General features: G+C 46.7%; 2 protein-coding genes across 12 annotated transcripts in view; both read left to right on the forward strand.

Moving 5' to 3' along the window:
* The window catches only part of MLLT6 (MLLT6, PHD finger containing), a 74,277-nt gene extending 70,393 nt beyond the window's left edge, over window positions 1-3,884 (forward strand). For all 9 annotated transcript variants that reach the window (XM_038385755.2, XM_038385754.2, XM_038385756.2 and 6 more), the window contains one exon: window positions 527-3,884. In XM_038385755.2, coding sequence (XP_038241683.1) covers window positions 527-571 — 45 coding nt within the window. In that variant the 3' untranslated portion in view covers window positions 572-3,884. The remainder of the gene's footprint in view (window positions 1-526) is intronic.
* Window positions 3,885-10,975: 7,091 nt separating this feature from the next.
* Window positions 10,976-20,205, forward strand: CISD3 (CDGSH iron sulfur domain 3). Of its 3 annotated transcripts, none has more exons than XM_043503332.1 (3): window positions 10,976-11,237; window positions 14,323-14,463; window positions 14,532-15,319. In XM_043503332.1, the coding sequence occupies exons 1-3, from the start codon at window positions 11,163-11,165 to the stop codon at window positions 14,646-14,648; spliced, it is 333 nt and encodes a 110-aa protein (XP_043359267.1). In that variant the 5' UTR covers window positions 10,976-11,162; the 3' UTR covers window positions 14,649-15,319. The 3 variants fall into 3 exon arrangements, with proteins under 3 accessions (XP_043359267.1, XP_038241424.1, XP_038241423.1); XM_038385496.2 differs by lacking the exon at window positions 14,532-15,319 and adding an exon at window positions 17,392-20,205 and having other exon boundaries at window positions 11,012-11,201; window positions 14,323-14,451; XM_038385495.2 differs by lacking the exon at window positions 14,532-15,319 and adding an exon at window positions 17,392-20,205 and having other exon boundaries at window positions 11,024-11,237; window positions 14,323-14,451.
* The last annotated feature ends 847 nt before the right edge of the window (window positions 20,206-21,052 follow it).

Raw genomic sequence — 21,052 nt, forward strand, 5'->3', positions numbered from 1 at the left:
GGCCCCTGGGCACGGGGCCCATTGGCTCAGGGGCTAATTTGCCACTGTTCCCAGGCTCTGAGCTTACTGGCTTCACATGGTAAAGTACAAGGGGGATTGCTTTCTTGACTGGCAGGGCTCAAGAAGGGATACACACGCAGTCAGGGGCACAGAGAAAGCAGGAGGGTATTGGCTGCTGTCAAAGGCAGGACCCCAGATTTGAGAGGCCAGAGTGATGTGAACTGCTATGACAAAGCCCCGTCAAACTCGCCATCTCTTGCCCTGTAGACAGGGCTTAGAAGGCCCAGCCCGATGAAGCTCTGGGGAGCAAATGCCAGAGTCAAGGAGTCTGTTGAAACTGGGAGCAGGGAGGTCTCCAAATTGAGTGTCCCTGCTGATCTCAGCCTAGGGGGGAAGCGGGCAGTCCTCATTCAGGCTGTGTGCCCCAGCAGGGGCAGGCCAGCCACGTGGCAGGGCTTTCTTGTTTCTACTCACTTGCGGGTTGCTGCCTGTCTGATGACTCTCTTCTCTGCGTCTTTTTTTAAAGATCATGAGTGAAAAGGGAGCTGCTGTCACCCAGGACAAGGGCTAAGCCCCCCCACCCAGACCAGCGGCCAGCTCCTCTCTGCTACAGGAACGTGGCTCTCCGTGGTCACAGATTTGGATACTTTAGAGCAATGAGCACAAGGCTTCCGAGAGGGTCTTCCCGACCATAGGAAGTGCCAGGTGGTGCTTTAGAAGACAACGTGTCTCTGGCCAAGACCTGGTATCACGTGCCCTTCTGAGAGGGTCAAGGGGAGGTCTCTGCCGGTTTGATCCATGGCGCACTTGCACGAAGTGAAGTTACATTTCTCCTTGCTAAGCAGAGGGCGAGAGTTTACCTGTGCTCTGACACCTTCCCGCCTCTTCTCCAGTGCGTGTGTGTGTATGAGTGTGCGCATGTGTGAGGCCTCCGGGATGGGGCCCTAAACCAAGACCACAGAGTATCCTAGGCCAAGACTGTGGTTGAAGGGTCATCTCTGCTTGTTTTCTGCACAGCATTCAGACAGCTTGCAGCACCCTCTGGGGGGATGCCAGATACGGCTCATCTGGGAAAGTGGGGCAGGGCCATGGGTGGGGCGGGGGGAAGTCAAGATTCTGTTCCACCACATGGGGATACTAAGAGGAATATGAGCTGTGAAAACCCTGCCACAAACCTACAGCAGGGACTTCCCTCCTGCCTGTCACCTTGTGACCCCTCAAGGAGATGATCTGCCGTCGGGAACCACCATGCACGGCCACCCCACCAGATCCAAATCCAGCTTGGGAAGACATGGATGGCAGAGCTGTGGAAGGGGATTGGGCATCAGGGGTGAATGCCACCTTCTTCTTACCCCAGTCACTGTGGTGAGTGACTCTGCTGAAGATTAACCTTAAAGACAGTCCTGGGACCTCTATGCCAGCGGCAGGGCAGACGCCGGTTGGTCAGCTGGGTGCTGTCCCTTCCACATAAGAAGCACACTCCTTCCTCTCGCACTCTCTCTTGTTCTCTCCTTCCAAGATCTACAGGCCCAGCATTACCACTTGAAAAGGGCTAACGCCAGTACCGCCCACTGCCTGCTCGCCGCAGGGAGTGTGTTCTAACCAGGCCGTCTTCTCAACGGGCTAAAACTGCACCAAGGAGACAGAGGGAGGGAGGGTCTGAAATCTCTTACTTTTCCTCCCTTACCCGCCTCCCGAATGTGGCTAGTCTAGCAGAGAACTTTCTTATCCGTCGCTGGCACTAGATATCCCAAGCCCTGGAAATGCAGCCAGTCTTCCCAGCCTAGGGCATTGGATAACCTCATTGCTTCACACTGTCTGGTGTTAACTCCATCTTGAGACCTGGTCCTGTGGCAAAGAAACCTACTTCCTCTAAGGTTGGACAATGCAGGGTTGTTGTTTTTTGAAGGACAGTTCGGGGAGGGGGAATCGGCGTCAAACGTTTGAATTCCCCCTTCCCTGATTAAATCCAGATCTCTCGGGGAGGCGGGGGGTCAAGACTCCAGCCAGTGGAAATACTGAGGGTCTTAAAAAAGTTTTCAGACTTTACCGAATACAAATGATTTTCAGCACACCCCCACCGCCTTGTCTGGTTTGCACTATTCAAATTTGTCAGCGGTGGGTCTGTGCTGATATCAGTGGAAAAGCTCATCACCGTTCAACTCCATCTATTAAGCCCATTACACATTTGTTCTTTGATTTGATTTTAAAGATCGTTGCCCCAGTGGTTGAGCAGAACTAACAGCAGAGAGTGCCCCACCAGGGGTCTCGTTTTCTGTTCTGTGAACCGGGCAGAACAATGCTCTCTGTTCGGAAAGCTATTGGTTTATTTTTTTAAGCTATTGTTTAAAAACAAGAAGAAGCTACTGGAAAGATGGAGATGGCAGCTATAAAAGTGAAAATGGGAAAAATGTGGTTTTGCTCTTGTCCTTATGGTCTCTGCAATACCAATAGGAGAGGCTGCAAAATGCGATTCGAGTGAATGTTCCTTCTCTCCCCAGCCATCTCGCCAGTGAGTTAAAAATCAAGATGTGCCAAACTTCCATCAGCCTGGTACATATGTCACAGATTGGAACATTGAATTCCGTTTTCCTCTCGCCTGATGGTTTTTTTTTTTTGTTTGACCCTAACCCTGAGTTGCACGATTCTGAGCCTGCACTTTTTTATGTGTGATTTTTTTCCCCTCTCCAAGTGGGGGACTCCCTCCTGCAAGTTCTCTCCCAAGTGGAACAGTGATACAGGGTGCCATGTTTCTACATGGTCTGATGCCGACCTGGCATGTGCGTGTGAGGATCCAAGAGGGCCTGTGGGATTCCACCCGCGAAAAGCTGCACATGCAGAATTGCAATTTCAGAGGCTGGCTGCGCTAAAAACCGGCCCCGAAATATTCTGCCAGCCGTTGTTCTGGGTTGGTCTGTTCCTTTACTGTAGAGCTCCAGATCCGTGTTGCCATCTACGCCCCTGTTAGGACAACAATCCATTAACACAGTGGGGGGGAGCGTTTCACTTCCTGGCCCCTTTTTCATTCCAGCAAGTTCTACTCACAATGCAACAAATTCATTCTCTAGGACAAATGACAGCGAATCCAAGGAGTCTGTTTCCCAACCAGCGTCTCCATTGGTGTTGGTTCCATTCAAGGCCTGGTTCGGTGGATTCCTAGCTACCCCTGTGTGTATTTGACGCATATTTATTTGTTGACATACCAAGACTCTTAGCTCTAAGGCAGCTTCATAGATCAGACGGGAAAGGTTGAGGATAAGAGGAAGGAAGAGACAGATAGCACTTAAAGAAAAGATTTCTCTGGCTTCTTCCAAAAGCACCTGGTCCCTTTAAAGTATGCTCCTTGCCCAGTCCTGTCAGGAGATTAGGATGAGTTAAGGGGCCACTTTTAGAAGGTTGACATTAAACTTTGTCTCTGCGTGAAAAAGAGGAAGAGGAGAAAAAAATATAAAAGCTAAAGATTATCTGTGTTTCAGTTGCACTGGGGTACACGGTTCTTTACCCATTTTAATGCTAATGTCACATTTAGTATGTTGCATGTGTCTTTTTTTTAATTAAATAAAAGAGAAAAAATGTGTATATTTTTGGCAATTTAAGGTAATGTAGCTAAGATATATTTTTTTCACTCTGCTTGACTGTTCTTTATTATAATAAATAATATTAATATTAATATTGAAGACCTTTTTGATACATTTAGGGTTTCAGATTTTAACTAAGGAAGTGGGTTGTGTGTTGGAAAGATGAAATATAAAAATATCTTAGTTTCCATTAAAGCTACTGACGGTCTCTGAATCATCTGTGTAAAAGGGAAAAATGTTGCTCCTAATTTATTTTAAGGTTCCATTCCTATAGATGTTTTAATAAATGGGTTAATCAATTGTTAAGGGTTGTTGTAGAGTCCAGTGAGTTAATAGGTTGCTTCTGACCATCTGTAGCACCTTCTACTGATGTGTTTATAACATACTATTCATCCTTATCACACTGCTTACGAATTATTGATAAATGAAACCTTACTATAAAGTATGACCAAAAAGCTAAGGATGAATTTTTCATGTGACGAATGGGGTCTTTGGGGACGTGATCCAAAGCCTGTTGAAATCAGGGGGAGTCTTTTGCATTGATTGATATGTCTTAGAGCCCTGCTTAAAGAAAGCTCTAGGCATTTGCTTAAGTCCATCCCTCTGCAGGATGGCACCTGGACACATTCTTAACTTCAAGCAGAGGTGTTGAAGTCCCGTTGACTACAATGGGACTTGAACACCTGCTTAAGCGCTGTCCTGAATATGGGACGTTTTTGGGAGCGAGGCCTTTATCAGGGCTAGCTGGGTGCTGAGCTCTGAGCTGCATTGGGCCTGGTTTTCACAGGCACTCTGCACCCATGCAGCTCTAGGTGAAGTGATGGGGAGCTGTGGCTTCTTGGCATCCTCGGGAGAATCGGATCTGAGGTGTCTTAACCTTGGGTGCCCCAAAATGGAAGCACCCAAAATTAGTATGCATTCTTGGGAAAGCTTCAGCCTACTTAACTGATGAGGGGTGAGGGGAAGAGCATTGTCCCTTAGCAAAGAGGAGTGCAGCTTAGTCATGTGGTCCTGAGATTGCGGACTTAACCTGACACCTGGCTGGGGAGGGAGACAGCCTGAGCTCTGACCCAGTCAAGGGCACCGGAACCTATGGGGGGTAGGGGAAAACCAAAGTGCCCCCTCCCTCTCCACAGCTGGCTGCTCCCGCAGTGAGCCAGCTGCCTTCTCTTCTAGTGCCACAGCAACCCCTGGTGGGCAAAAGGTGTAATTGTGCAGCACCTCCCCAGCAGAATCTATTATTCTGCGGGGGGAGGGGGAATCTGTGGGGGACATGAATTCTGCACTTATGGTTTTTTTTTGTTAAAAAGTGGGGGGCATGGCCCCCTTCCGGGTCCAACGCTGGTGGACCCAGTCCCCACAGAAGAAAGAGCAGTATCTACCTGGGCTTGAGATGTCTTTGTACCAGATGGGATGGACCTGAAACCAAACTCTTGTTGCCAATATCTGGCCCTTATGCCTTGTTTTCCAAAGGGGTCCACTTCCAATCAGGCAGTGAAACAAATGGCCCTATTGTTCCAAAGAGCCCTGCACATCAGGTGCTGCACTCTCTTGAGATCTGGCTGCTTATTTAGATGCCTCTGAAAGGGTTGGTCTTCTTAGGAAATCTGGTGCTGAGGGTGGGGGCTGAGCCCATGTGTATCCAGCCCTGTGTCTGAACAGGACAAACCTCCAGACTTAGACACACTCCAGTGGGAGGATAGTTCGGACTCAAACGCTTGTGGTCTCCACACCGTTCATCCTTCTCTGGTACTAATCTAGCTCCCCTTTACCATCGCACAAGCTAAAAGGTATTTTCCTCCCAGCACCCCCATGAGAGAGGGCACGGCTATTATCACCCTTGCACAGATGGGGGAAACGGAGGCCCAGAGGTTCAAAGGCATTTTGGCATCTAATCCCCATTAATTTAAATGGGAGCTAGGTGCCTAAATACCCTAGAGGATCTGGGCCAAAGGACTTGCCCAAGGATTCACAGAGCATATGTGAGAGCAGGGAACTTGGACCTTGTTTTCCTAAGTCCTAGCCACTATGTCATCTGTCCTTTTATCCCCAGAGTTTTCCTACTTTCTTCTTTTACACACCCACACCCATCCTCTATCACCACTTTTCATGCACACCCATCGAATCCACCATCTTAACTCTGAATGTGTTTTGCCATAAAGCTTTATCCACACACAGAACTGGGTGCCCGAACTACACTGCAAAGTTAGGTTGGCCAAACTACATCAGTCAGGGCTGTGAAGAATGTCACACCCTTTGTGACGTAGTTAAGCCGACCTAAGCCCCAGTGTAGACACCTCTAGGTCAATGGAAGAATTCTTCCATCGACCTATCTCCCCCACTGGTGGGTTTATGACAGTGATGGAAGAGTACCTTCCATTGTTGTGAGTGTCTAGGCTTCAGGGAAGCAACTGTGCCACTGTGGTGTTTCTCGTGTAGACATATTCTGATTTTTAAACTGATTTAGTTAAACTGATGCCAAATGCAGTGTGGACACTCTTATTTCAGTTTAAATTAGGAGTAGGCCTACTTTAGACACAAAGTTGGACCAATTTAACTGACCTTATACTGATGTTGTAAAACGGGTGTCTTTTTGTTTGTAAAAAGAAAAGGAGTACTAAAGTGCCACAAGTCCTCCTGTTCTTTTTGCAAATACAGACTAACACGGCTGCTCCTCTGAAACCTTTTTGCTTATGAACGCTCTTACAGGAGTTCACACCTGTCTTACATCTATTTAGCTTGCACATGTAAATTTACAGAGGCAAGCTCAACCCATACAACCAGTTTTAAAGCAATATGAGGGCATCCATGAGGGTTCTTGCTCCAGTTTAACTAATTTAGCTGTCTGTAGCCAAGGCTTTGGAAATGAATAGCTGGTTTCTCCTGGGATTGTTCCTTCCAGATTTCCCCTTCCCATTTTGTTCTGGGCAGGGGTAAGGTAATGAACAAAAATATTTTGTGCTTTAAGCTCGTTCCAAGAGGTTCCTGAGCTGTGAAACAGAGTTTTGGTTCAAGTCCATCTAAAATGAATCCCACGGGGAAGTCCGTGAGCTGCATTTGCAACATTGGTTTCCCATCTCCACCAATTACAATAGACTGTGAGGGCACAAACACCAGGTCACAACTGGGGAAGAAAAATTCCTGGCAATTCTTTCCCCTCAACTATTTTTAAATTTGAAATTTTGTCAGACTTTGAAACAATTTTAACCAGCTTTATTGTGGGTTGAAAAAAATGGGAGCAGAAAAATTTACAATTTTAGTTTTAAATTTTGAAAAATCATAAATCTCAGGTCCTAGAACAAATGTTTGTTTCACATCTACAGTGGAATTTACAATGGGGTTAGTTAACATGTGAAAACACGACTGAAAATCAAAGCGTAGACCAACTCTAAGGCCTGGGTTTGATCCAGACATCTTGCAACAGTCTAGGCCCTGTCTACATCACTAAGGAAATTCAGGCTGGTGTAATCTCCCTGGTGCAGTTACCACAGGACAAATCCCTAATGTAGATACATTTGCACTGACACAAAAGCAGGTTTACAGCCTCTGCAGCTTAATCTAATAATCTAACCAAGTAAACCATGCCAGGGTATCTATGGTGTACTTTGCACTGCTGTAGCTACAGCTACAAGCCTGGATGCCTTTATGGATTATTTTATTTTTTTTAGTCAAACACAAGTTATTGTGCTCAATGCAGGGGTGAGTGGGTGAAATCCCATGTGCTGTGTATCTAGTTCAGACTAGATAATCCGATGGTCTCTTCTGGCTTTAAAATCTAGGAATTACTCTGGAGTTGTTTTTTTTTTAATGTCAACAGGGCCTTATTTGTACATCACATTGCATACTTCAGTCCTATGTCCATCTGAATTTGAGACCCCAACCAGCTATATCTCCAGTGCTGGCAAAAGCCCCAATTCAGGAAAACATATAAGGACATGCTTAGCCATCCCTGTTCAGGAAAGCCCTTAAGTGTGTGCTGACCTTTGACTTCAGTGGGACTCAAACACATCCTTAAGTACAAGTACATGGATCATTTGATCATTACCTGTTCTGTTCATTCCTGCTGAAGCACCTGGCATTGGCCACTGTTGGAAGACAGGATACTGGGCTAGATGGACCATTAATCTGACCCAGTGTGGCCATTCTTATGTTCTTATGCTTAAGATTAAAGCATACGTAGATATTTGAGTGATTTTTTCCTCAAAAAGATTTTCATTTTAGGTCCAGAGTCATAGCCAGGAGCATGCTAACTTTCTTATAACATGTGTATGACTGCTGTCAGCCAGGCATATTCCATTTTCACTTGGAGAATGTTCAAGGGGATGACACTCTTTTAAAAAAAATCTTTCTATGGACAAAACCCCACTTCAGGTGCTAAATAGCAGTGGAATGTCTTTGACAGAAAACTGCTCCTATTTACCCTTCCTCTACCGTCAGTGATAAAGGAATTCAGTTGGCTTCATTTTCTCTCTGTTGTGTAATAAGCAGAAAAGAGTGTCTTTGTATCATTAATGTATTTGTACAACCAGGAAATTGTTGCAGTCCTTGTTCTTTTAATAAAAGAGTTATTTCCAAAAAAATAAAAAGTAGGACCAAAAAAAAAGTGAGTTCTGTATTTTATTTTTTTTTTCACTTAATTGTCGTTTCTGCCACAGCATGAACAGTCCAGGAATAATTATAGCATGGTGTCTTTCTAGTGGAATCTACATCCTATAAAGCATTCCTAGAGAAAGTCACTGCTACTCAGATGCAGCCTGCTCTAGAGTGGAGCACAGCAGCTGTTTAACAGCCCACAGCTACACTGCACAAAAGGTTGGTGACCTATCCAATTGAAACTAGGGGAATTTTAGAGAGACAGAACATAGTTACCCAAATTGGACTTTACCTAGGACATCAGGATTAACACTTCTACTTTTATACGTCTAACTGGAATTAGGAATTAATTGCTCTGTGGCTAGGTTATTCCAAAACTGCCAGCTGCAGGATTTCTTGCATCTTGTTGGCCAGTTGGAAACAAGGTTACATGGACAATGGATTTGATCTGGTATAGCAATTCCTGCTTCTCTTGAGGAAAATGGCTTTGGGGGTCTGTAATAACCACAAGAGGCAGCTCCAGCAGCATTACACTGCTTAAAACCATGCAAGGCCCCACTGGTTCAGTTCTGACGCCAGCCCTGATTCAGGAAAGCTCTTATGCACATGCTTAATTCTCATGGACTTCAATGGGATTTAAACACATGCTTAAATGTTGTCCTGATGAGAGGTTTTCCTGAATCAGGTAAAAGAGTACTAACTACTAAAGGCCCAGGCCACTTCATCTGCTTCCCCTCCCCTCCCCCCGTTAGGTGAGATCTCTAACCCCTCTCTTTGGGGCGAGCACTCTTGAGAGACGCACTAGGATAACAGCAGAGTGAACAGAAGAGCAATGTCCTGACATGTTTTGTCATCTGATTCCTCTGGAAAATGGCACAGACTAAAGCCAGCAATCTCCCTGGCCCCTTCAGTGCTTAGCCATCTGCACAAGGTAAATCATCACAGCTGTCAAAAAGTTACATTTTCCCCAGGGTAAATGTTAAAAAACCCAAACAGAACACCCTTTGACACTTCAACTATTCATTTAAAGGGAAGTGGGTGAGTCATGGGTAGCAAAGAGGCTAAATTCACTCTTCAGCTTCAATGTTCCGGTTGGGGAAATCGGCAGAGCTCATGGAAAGCACAGTTGGAGGACGTTGAAATGAAATTTTCTCATGGTTTATTAGGTCAGCAGAATCCCTTCATGTAACGACAGCCGTGGAATTCACTTGGCTATTGTATTTAGCAGATATAGCAGTAAAAAAAACCCAAAATGACTGCCAAAAAAGGGGGGGGGGGTCTTTTCCATTCCTGGCTCTGATGTAATCGGACCTCAGTCTGATTAAGGGCTCCATTTAAGATGAACATTCCAGCCCTGATCCAACAAAGTCCTTAAGCACATTGCTTAACTTTCAGCTCTTGGTTAGACCCATGGAAGTCAACAACACAGTGTTCAAGGTCGTCCCACTAAGACTGCAGCAGAGCTAGGAAAAGAACCCAGGAGTCCTGACTCCCCATCCTATTATTTATTTATCTGTATTTACGTAGCTCCTAGGAGCCCTTATCATGGACCAGGCCCTCCCTGTGCTAATCAGAAACACAGGACAAAAAGTTCCCCCACCTAAAGCGCTCACAATCTAACTATAAGAAAAGAGGCAACAGATGGAGACAGACAGGGGAGTCCACTTATGCTTTAACCAGACCAATGTGCGAACGTTGTGTCAATCAGTTCAGAAGCAAAAGCTGGTCAAATTCAAATGAGAAATAAGGCATCCTTTATTTTTTTAACCATGAAGATGATTAAACATTGGAACAAACTGCAGGGAAGTGGGTGCTTCTCCATCTTTTGATGGCTTCAGAGCAAAACTGGACACCGGTCTGGTAGATAGTCTTTACTCAGACAAGTTATTGCACTGAATCGAGGGGAAGTGGGTGACATTTCCATGGGTTGTGCTATACAGGAGGTCAGCCCAGATGAGCCAGATGGTTCCTTCTGGCCTTAGAAGCTATGACAATACTCCAAGACTCAGAAGCCCATAAGAGCAGCCATACCGGGTCAGACCAAAGTCCATCGAGTCCAGTCTCCTGTCTTCCAATGGTGGCCAGTGCCTGGTGCCCCAGAGGGACTGAACAGAACAGGTAAACATCCAGTGATCCATCCCCTGTCACCCATTCCCAGCTTCTGGCAAACAGAGGCTAGGGACACCATCCCTGCCCATGCTGGCTAATAGCCATTGATGGACCTGTCCCCCATGAACTTATCTAGTTCTTTTTTGAACCCTGTTATGGTCTTGGCCTTCACAGAATCCTCTGGCAAGGAGTTCCACAGAACCTGAAGTCGACAGCTTTCAGAGTTGGGCCTCTGACCATCAGGCTCCTAACTTTATATTTAAGCCCCTACATAAAATGAAAATGCAGGGAGGGGGCTATGTGTGGAGGGAGGAGCCTTCCTTTTAGGCACCCACCTACACGTTTCGGGTGCCCCTACTAACTGGGCCAGGAGGTTGTTGGACAGAGAGTTGCACCAGGGGCTGTCCCGGGGTGACGTGAGCCAGACGCAATCCCCATCAGAACAACCTCCGCTGCCCGGAGGCGTGGATAAAAACCTCCTGCGGCCTCGGCAGCTCCTCACCGGGGCTGCGGGCAGCCCTTTCCCGGAGGCAGCAAGAGCGGCGCCCGAAGGGAAGCTTCCCCCAGCGAGGCTCGCTCCGTGAGCAGCCTGAAGCCCAGAGGAAGCGGGCTCAGCTGCAGCGCGGGGGGGGGTCCACGCTGCAAAAGGGGTGCGGGGGGGGGGGGAGAGCTTCCAAGCCGGCGCCCTTGCCCCGGGCTGGCTGCATTGCACACCACGTTGCATTGCAGGGCACGGGGGTGGAACCTTCCGCAGCCCGCCCAGCTCCCGGCTGCAAAGCGGCCCGGCATTGCCTGCGCCTTCCGGGGCGGCGGGGCTCGGCCGCAGGGGCAGGAGCCGGGAAGGTGACCCGGCGGCCGGCTGCGCGCCCGCGCTTAGCCGGGATGCCGGCGCTGCAGAGACCGGCCGCTCTTGCGACACTGGTGAGCGGAGCCTGCGCGAGGGCGGCGGGCTGCTGGGTAAGCGCACGCGGCGGAGGCCAGGGCAGGACGGCCGGTGGATCTTGGGGGGGCGAACCCCTCCCTCAATTAGCCCCCTCACTCCCCTCCTTTTCGGGTATTTCCAGGGGGCTCTCCATGGGCCAGAGGGTTGGGTTCTAGCCTAGACTGAAAAGTGTGCATCAGCCTGGCAAAACAACCCCCCCCCTTGTCCGCCCTTCACCTATCACTGGGGATTATTTGATTAATGAGGTTTACTAGGCTAGCGCCTAGGGACCCCCCCCCCCCCCGAGACCCCTCCATGGTACTGTGCAGGGTGCAAACACACCCCAAACTTCGGTTCACCACTCCCAGGTCGCTTAGGGGTGTGAATTGTTCACACCCCTGAGGCCTGGGCTAGGTGACAAGGGGAGGTTGACGTCAGTCGCCCCGGCCTCGGCCTATCTGTGCGTGCGTCTACGCACCGATTTCTTACCGGCCAGACCGAGGGCCCTGTTACGGACACACAGAAAAAAAAAAAACACCTCCTCGAATGGCGCGGTCAGCCTCCCGAGGGCGAGGGAGACCCAGGGTGAACACTGCATGACCTGTGTCAACCCTAGCAGTCCTCCAGCCGCTGACCCACAATGCCCCGTTCCCTGGGACAGCGAGCGGTGTAGTTAAGACGACCTAAGCCCAGGGGTAGTCACCTCCTTCCACCGACCCAGGGGATGGATTTACTACAGGGCTAGCAAACAGCTGTAGCAAGTAGCAGCAGTGCTTGGAGCGCAGATGTACACTCAGGGAGCTGCGGGTGTGATTCCCAAGGAGCAGCTAGTGGGCTAAAAATGGAGCGTAGCCCCAGAGGCATGAGCTACAGGAGGGGCTATAAAGCATATCAGACCGGTCCGTACTTGGTGCAGCTAGCGGACTCTCCCACCACTCGCGCCATTGCAGCTACACTCTGTCGTGCACTAGCTCCATCCCAGCTAACGTGAGGACGTCCCCTTGAGCTGGGGATTTATGCATCCAATCCAGCTTGAAGCATAGACATATCTTACATGAAAAAAGCTAGACAAAGGGTGGGAGAAAAGGCTGGAGCACTCTTTACCATGGTGATGGGGGGGGGGGAATTAATTGGATTTTGCTTGCCTGTCAAAATAAAAACATACCTCCTTCCCCCCCCAAAAGAGCACTCTCCTAGGAGGAGTAAAATATTGGCTGAGACCCATATAGAAACTGATGATAAACTTACTGTGATATAATATCTAGCTCTTTGTATCTGTATTGCTCAAAGCACTTTACAAAGGAGGTCAGTGTCATTATCCCCATTTTACAGATGGGGAAACTGAGGCACGGGGCAGTGAAATGACTTGCCTAAGGTCACATAGCAGGCCAGCGGCAGAGCCAAGAGTACAACCCCAATCTCCTATCCACCAGGTCACACTGCTCTGAAGGGAGACCAGCTTTTCTCTAGGGGTGGGGTTTTCATAAGCCCCAAAGGCCTCAGTCTTGCAAACACTGATGACTATGCATGACTTACGAGCACAAGACCGATTCACTTTCAGTGGGATTTGTGCTGCTAAGGTTATTTGGAACGTTGAAAAATCTCTGTTTATGATATATAACACGTATGTATATGGTAGTCTGGTGTTTATTGTATGTGATATGTGTGTATGGTATATATAGACCGCTTTGGTGTCTTGTTTATACTCCTTTATATTTAAAACAACAACAGTACATAATTTTAAAAAGCTATCTCTACAAAAAATCAGACAACCCTCAACCTTCCAATTCATTTATTTAGTTATTCTTTAAATCCAATGATTTTTGAATGCATAGCAACACCAAAAAGAAAAGGAGTACTTGTGGCACCTTAGAGACTAACAAATTTATTTGAGCATAAGCTTTCGTGAGCTACAGCTCACTTCATCGGATGAAAGCTTATGCTCTAATAAATTTTGTTAGTCTCTAAGGTGCCACAAGTACTCCTTTTCCTTTTGCGAATACAGACTAACACGGCTGCTACTCTGAAACCTAGCAACACCAAGGATCTGATTCCCTCTGTCACCCTGGCTTGTGTAGTCCTTTGCACCTGTGTCAAGTGGGTATACCACGGAAATCAAGCTGTGCAATGGGGTTATTTGGGAAGCTGGTGGCGGGCTTATAAATTTAGTGATTATTTTTGTGAATGTATTTTGTGCATAGAGGCCCCCACAAAGGTCAAGGCCCCATTGTGCTGGACACTGCCCAGACACAGGGTGAGAGGGAGTCCCTGCCTCAATGAGCATTGAAATAGACTAGACGCAGAAGGGATGGGAGGGAAAGAGGCACAGAAAGGCAAAGCTGAGACTAGAACCAGCTCCTCTGAGCTTTAATCCAGTGCCCAGCCCAGTGGACTGGTCTGTTTTCTGGCTGGTGAGAGATCAAAATTTAAAGAAGAGACAATATTAAGTTGAGAGGACTCAAAAGTGCTTCTCTGTTTAGGCAAATGTGATCTCTTAATCCAGCCTGGAGTGTGTTTTCCAGCCTGGAGTGTGGGAAAAGGAGTTTATTACTTTCCAGAAGCTCAGGCTAATAAACCCCCTTCCCAAGCCGTTAGGGCTTCAGGCATCATAAAACTGCTAATGTCACTGGCAGTAAAATATGTATACTTTAAATCCCCAGGCTGTCTTGACATAAGAAAACATTTTGCTATGGCATCTCCCACCGATAACAGAAAAACCCTGTTAATCTCTCTCCGTGGAAACATAGTCACATAGTAATATTACAGTAAACTCAGTTGCGACTGGGGCCTCTGGGTGCTAGGCGCTGTACAGACACAGCACAAGAGACATTCCCTGCCCAAAAGAACTTCTAGTCTAAATAGACAAGACAAAGGGTAGGAGGGGAAACAAGCACAGAAGAGCCAGAAGTAGAACCCAGCTCTCCTGATTCCCAGTCCAGTGCCCTATCCAGTAGACCAGCTGTTGTTACGCTCCTTGCTTAGATTTTTAGTTTCACCCAGTCCTCAGGTATTACGCACGATGAGATCTTATAAAAACAAGATTCCTCAGCTGAGTTGAACCTAATAGGACAGATCCTTTACAGCAGATCTCTGTACCTGACCATACCTCCCTCTCCACAGGTAAGGAGTTCTTCAGGTACCTCTTCGTCCCCTTCCCAGCCAGCAATTGCAGCCAAACACCCGTACCAAGTGGACTTGAAGGCAGGAAAGCTTTATGCTTGGTGCACCTGTGGCCACAGCAAGAAACAGGTAACTTCCAAAATCCACAAGTCCTCCTTTTCTTTTTGCGAATACAGACTAACACGGCTGCTACTCTGAAACTTGCCAAAATCGTTGTGGTTTATCCTTCGTGTCCGCACTCCCCGAGCTTCTTAGCAATTCACCCAGCTCAGAACCATTTTTCATTGGCCTACATGACCTCCTTCGACATTCCTGCAAAACTCTGAAGACTATGGGAAAGTCCAGGGTCTTGCTTCCAGCACCAGCTGCTTCAGAGGAAGGAACAAGAAATACCTCCCCCTAGTGGACATGGTTGGGATAACCTAGTTGTCTCCCTAGCTCCTGTCAGTTCTAATCGCCTTGTGCCATGAAGCTTAACATTATTATATTAAAATATATGTTTTAAATTATCTTCAAGTAACTGTCCCATGGTTGAAGCTGGTGGTAGCTAAAGACGAGGTGTTCTCAGGAGCAGGCCCATGCCTCTGCAAGGTGCTTTTAATGGATATATTTCAAAGCCTAAAATGTGGCCCCATTTTAGCATGAGTTCTCCCAGCTGTGAGCTATGAATTGCTGAGGCACTGAGGCAGCTGGCTAGATCTCCTTTCTCTGCCCTGTTAAAGCCAGGGCTCTGTAGGAAACCAGGGTCTGTTTGCTGCTCTGATTTGGAGATTGCTGGGGTCCCAAATTCCAAGTGCACCCAGACATTGCGCTGAAAGGCAATGAGTGAAATACTTGATAATCAGCTAGGGAGAAGCAGCTTCACACCCACTGCTGGCCATACTGGGTCAAACCAATGGTCCATCTAGCCCAGTATCCTGTCTCTGGCAGTGACTGGTAACAGAAAGTTCAGAGGGAGTGAACAGAACAGAGCAATTTCGAGTGATCCATCCCCTGTTATCCACCCCAGCTTCAGATGTTTGGAGGTTTAGGGACACCTAGAGCATGGGGTTGCGTCCCTCACCATCTTAGCTAATAGCCATTGATGGACCTATCCTCCAGGAATTCATCTAATTCTTTTTTGAACCCAAAAAATTCTTTGGCCTTTACAGTATCCCATGGCAACAAGTTCTACCGATTGACCGTGTGTTGTGTGAAAAAGTACTTCCTTTTGTTATTTTTTAACCTGCTGCCTGTTAATTTCATCGGGTGCCCCCCTAGTTCTTGTGTTATTTGGAGAGCTAAACAATACTTCCCTATTTGCTTTTCCCACACTAGTCAGGATTTTACAGACCTCTAGCATATCCCCCCTTAGTCGTCTCTTTTCTCAGCTGAAAGGTCCCAGTCTTTTAAATCTCTCCTCATACAGCATCTGTTCCATCCCCCCCTCATCATTTTTGTTGCCCTCCTCTGCACCTTCTCCAATTCCAATATCTCATTTTTTTGAGACGAGGTGACCAGAACTGTGCACTGCATTCCAGATGTGGGCGTACCCTGGATTTACATACTGACATCATGATATTTTCTGTTTTATGATCTATCCCGTTCTTAACATTCTGGTCGCTTTTTTGATGGCCGCCGCACACTGAGCAGATGTTTTCAGGGAACGATCTACCATGACTCCAAGATCTCTTTCTTGAGTGGTAAACCAGCTAATTTAGATCCCATCATTGTGTGTGCGTATAGTTGGGATTATTTTTTTCCAAGGTGCATTACTTTGCTTGGGAGTGTTCTTATTCTTTATGTGATACTAGCCCCTAATGGCCCCAGTCAGGATCATTGTGTGTTTATATCATGCAACCCTTCTCATCAAGTGCAGTAAGTTAAAATCTAGAGAGTAATAACTGCGTTTAAGTTTATTCTTTTCTGTTGCCCTCTGCCTATGAATGCTCATGTTGCTGTTTACAAGCAGACAGCAACCAAAAATGGAAGTCTCCTCTCAACTATCCCATTCTCCCTCTGGACATTACCTTTCCTAATAGGAACATCTCTCTCCCTGTCCTCCTGTGTCAGCTTATATCTCCCACTTGGAGAAATACCTGTTCTGTAGGGGGACTGAAGAGGTTTCTGCTATAAATCCTTTAAATTTCCTTTAAATCCTGAAATAATGGAAGAGTCAATCGGGTTTATTATTATGCAGAAGTGGGATGCCCGATTTGGCAGATAACTGGAGTATGATGTGCAACACATATGGAGCCTAAATACTTTATTGATCAGGTGTATTACAGTAGCACCAAGAAGCTCCAGTCACAAACCAGGACACCATGGCGCTAGGCGCTGTACAAACAGAACATCAAGACAGTCCCTGCCCCAAAGAGCTGACAGTCTGTCTGAGACAAGAGAGGTTAAAAGAAAGGTCAGGTTTGACCCATTCACAACATTATGTCAGGCTGTGGGGGAAATGCGTCCTGTTTAATGATCGCCCCTGGTACAAGCTAGGAGCCAGTGCAAAATCCAGCAGGTGAAATTAACGACATGACATGTTGTGAGCTGCCTTGTCACCCATCATCCTGCTCTCTGTATACTGTGGGGGGCCTAAAAGCTGACCCTTCCTCGGCTATCTTTTGGTGATCTCCACTGGTGTGGGGGAAGGAAAGCAGAGGAGAATATGGGGAGGCCAGCATTAATTCCCCTCTTGCTTGGAAATGCAAACAGATCTTTACCCAATATGGGGCAGCCTGGATCTCCAGCTCCTCCTAAGAGGAAGGATGAACCAGTGGTTTGGGCACTTATCTGAGATGCAGGAGACCTGGCTTCAATTCTTTCTCCTGCCCCAGATTTCCTGTGTGGCTTTGAGCATGTCACTTAATCTCTCTGTGCCTTAGTTTCCCCTATCTGTGCTCTGCCCTCCAGGGGCTGAAAGATTGAGGCGCTCAGATAGAATGGTGATGGAGGGCCGGATAAATACCTGAGCTAGATGGAGCTAATCCAGCTCCGTGAAACGGTCTCTCCTTCCCAGCAGCCCTGGCACACCTCTCTTGGAATGGTGGTGCCAAGTAAAACCACTGCTTTGTTTCTTTTGCTCTACAGCCTTTCTGTGACGGATCCCATAAAACTGCAACCCCAGATCTCTCTCCTCTGAGGTTCCGGCTGGATGAGGCCAAGAGCGCCTGGCTGTGTGGGTGCAAACACACCAAATCCCCTCCTTACTGCGACGGCACCCACAAGGAGGAGTTCATTCAGAAAGCAAAGCTCCCTGGGCAGCCTTGATGGGGGGCTTCCTATCCTGACACAAGCTGGGGGACCTTGCAGCTTATTTCGAGGGGTGGGGGGCTGCAGGAATGGGAAGATGTTCAGGCTTTCAGTGTTTTCCAGTGTATTGGATCAAGTTGTCCGAACAGCTCCAGGTTCCGTTCTTATTTCCCTGTACATGAAGTTCTATACAGACCAGGCCAATCAAACACACGGGCACCAGGCTGGTGGCTTCATCCAGCTGCCAAGAAGGATTAAATAAAAGCGACAAGGCCTTTTTCACATTGCTGGCACAAAGAGAAAGATGGGTTTGATCTGCATTGTTGCGTCTCAGTGTTATAAAATAACTCGCAGCATTACAAGAACAGGGCCCACTGGGTGACTAATAAATAGATTCTCTGCAAAGAAACTTCCAGCCCATGGGAGCAAATGGGATCCCAATGCACAAATGTTGTAGGAGGAAAACTTCATGTCATGATCTATCACCGGTTCCTCTGGGCTGTCCCTGCAGCCTTTGTAAACCGTAAAAAAATGAGGAACTCTGTTGGCTTCAGATTAGAAAGCCTGCTGCTCATATCAGCCTAGCTGTTCCCATTTGCCTTGTCCCCAGCCTGATCGTAACTGGAGCCTGTTTCTTTGATGACTTTGTTTTCAGTTCAGGCTGGAGATTTCCCACCACCCCCAATTGAATTATTCCTCATTGAGCTGACACATGATGACTCATGGAAGTAAAGTGAAGCACGTACCCAAGTGGTTGCAGGATAAGGGCCCAACTGTTTAAGTTAAAGGTGGCCTGCAAAGGGGAAAAAAGGCTTGTTGTGGTTTTTCTTCTTTATGATCGATAAAAAGAACCTGAAGAATTGGGAGCTTTGGGCTTTGAAAAGCGGAGGTGAGGGGGATCTCTTCTCTGCTTGCCTCTTTCCTCAGGGATGTAAAGTTTTGTGTAGTTCTCTGTTTCTGGTGGAGAAGTCCCTGGAGGACTCAAAGCTGCAGATTGAAAATTTTCTGAGCCCTACAACAGAAGCAGTGTCAAAGCCTTTCAAAGAGATTTTATTTGTGAACTCCTTTTCACGCAAAACTTTGAAAGCCCCACCGTTTTAAGCAGTTGAAATGAAAACCATCATGACTTCCCTTCTGAATGAAATGGCGTGTCACTTCCTTGCTGTCCACTGTAAACCTCCAAGTTCAAGTTTTCCATAGACTCTCCCAGGAAAGACAAGATCTGAATTTCTAAGGCCTTGTCTACACATACCCAAGTTGTATCAGTTTAACTATATGGGTGGATCCATTTATACTGGTATAAAGGTGCATATATTGGGATAACCATTCCCATATGGGATGGGGAATAAGTTATACTTGTGCAAGGCACTTTTATATACCAGTGTAACTGCTAGGGATTGTATTGGTGTAACTATATCGGTTAAAAAAAAAAAATCATACCTTTCAGTGTATCTAGTTATACAGGTGCAAAATCTGTGTGTAGCCGAGGCCTTAATATATAAAAAACAAACAGAAGAAAAAGTAACAAAAAAGCAACTTTTCAGGCCTTCTTAACTCATAATCAAGAAGCAAAAAACCACATTTCTTTTTCTTTCCAGGTCTTTCCAGTCAAGTTGCTCTTTCCTCTCCTGTCTTTGTTCTCACAAGGGATTTCTTACAGGGCTGTTTTTTAAACAGGATGGGGAGACCTGTAACTGACCGACTGCAATGTTTTTGTTGACCTCTGTTTAGACAATGACAGGTAAAATTTCAAAAACGCCTACGTCGTTGGAATTCAATGGGACTTAGGTGCAGACCGTCAAAGGTATTTAGGCACCTACCTCCCATTGAAATCTGTGGGAGTTAGGCATTTAAACACCTTTGAAGAATCTGGCCCTTAAGTGCCTTATTGCTGATCTACATAGAAAGTTGTACCAGTTTGACAAAAGGTATGATTTAAACTAGCACTGTTTTGTCCGTGGAACAAACTGGTTTATGTTGCTTTAGCTTGTGCATACTTAAAATGTGATGAGAGTGTCCACACACCAAATTGCATCAGTTTAATTAGAGCAGTGTAGAAGTTAAACTGGTGCTGCTTGTGTGTCTGTGTGTGTGGACAGGGGCTAAGTCCCTGAGGTGCTTTAACCCTGCAAGCCTGGTTCTCTGCTACACTGTCATTTACACCAGTGCAAAACAAGCGATCCTAGTGATATGGTTGGAAACCAGATCAGAATGGCCATGTTTTACACTGGCTTTATACTAGTGTGGATGATGGTATGAATTGCCAGGGCCATGGAAAATTAGACCCTTCTTAATTAGCCAAACATTCAGACTAGAAGATGTGCTCGGTACATCTTAATGGCATGTTGTTGTTTTTTGAGTCGGTTTATCTGGAAACCAGAGGAAGTTGTTTCTGCCAGTGCACAAGGGCAATTGCTCCTGTAACAGACTGCCATTATGGGGGAGTTCTTTGCACAAACCCCAGAGACTTTGAGATGCTGCCATAATAATAAACCAAACCCAGTTGTCACGCAGAGACGCAACTTGTTCTTATACCATAGGATCAGCTCTAACGACTCAGTGGTCAGGGCTTCAGGAGATTGCAAGGGACCCCTGTTTCTCTTGAATGGTTGTTTTGATTATGAAATGGTTAATAAAATATTAACATCCAGCTAGATGGCTCTGTGTCTTCCATTAAAAAAAAAAATCCCAGCCCCTGGGGGTTCCCCCTCCCATCCCTATTCTGGTGGGTCTGGTTGGGGGAAGGGAGGAGCCTGCTTTTAAAGTTAGCAATGCAAGGAGGGTTTGGAAAAGTTATCTTCCCTCGGGAGGCTGTGCATTACACCAGAGGAAGGAACACCTGTGCTTGTCTGTGAATCAGTTTTTCCAGCTTGTTGCCTCTCCTAATAACTTCTCCACCTGTTGGTAGATAATAGACACAAATGAAGCAAATCACCTGGCTAGGTCATTAGTGGGGATTGACCCCTAAATCTCTGGATTTAAAACCATGAACTGCTACTCTTTGAGCTAAATAAACAAATCCATTAGCCTGCAGTCAGTAGCAGACTCATGGACCCCCTATCTGGTCCAGCCAGTAGAAGGAGACATAGATCCACACAGAGTTAAAGTTCTGTAGGTTGAGCCATGCATCAAGAGAAGCTTCCTGCCTTATCTTGGTGTCAATCCAGAGTGAAATCTCTCCTCTGTTTTTTCCACCAAATGCATCCGATGAAGTGAGCTGTAGCTCACGAAAGCTTATGCTCTAATAAATTTGTTCGTCTCTAAGGTGCCACAAGTACTCCTTTTCTTTTTGCGAATACAGACTAACACGGCTGCTACTCTGAAACCTTCGTTTGAGTTGACACAGGTAGCAACAGATCAGAATCTGGTCCGTTCTCCTGTGATCACTCCTTGGTTGCTTTACCTTCAGCGAAAGGCAGTTGATTGCTTTTTCTTCCCACTCTCCCTGTAAAACCAGATTATTTTCTCTCCAAAAATAAGGTGCAATACTGTGGAGAGG

This window comes from Dermochelys coriacea, chromosome 27 (genome assembly GCF_009764565.3).
Source record: "Dermochelys coriacea isolate rDerCor1 chromosome 27, rDerCor1.pri.v4, whole genome shotgun sequence".
Lineage (NCBI taxonomy): Eukaryota > Metazoa > Chordata > Testudines > Dermochelyidae > Dermochelys > Dermochelys coriacea.

What these genes read in the sequence shown, in the direction of transcription:
- CISD3 (XM_038385495.2), top strand. Translation starts at nt 11,163, where the DNA reads ATGCCGGCGCTGCAGAGACCGGCCGCTCTTGCGACACTGGTGAGCGGA. An exon ending in CGAGGGCGGCGGGCTGCTGG is followed by an intron (nt 11,238 to 14,322) that starts GTAAGCGCACGC and finishes CCCTCTCCACAG; the next exon opens with GTAAGGAGTTCTTCAGGTAC. An exon ending in GTGGCCACAGCAAGAAACAG is followed by an intron (nt 14,452 to 17,391) that starts GTAACTTCCAAA and finishes TTTGCTCTACAG; the next exon opens with CCTTTCTGTGACGGATCCCA.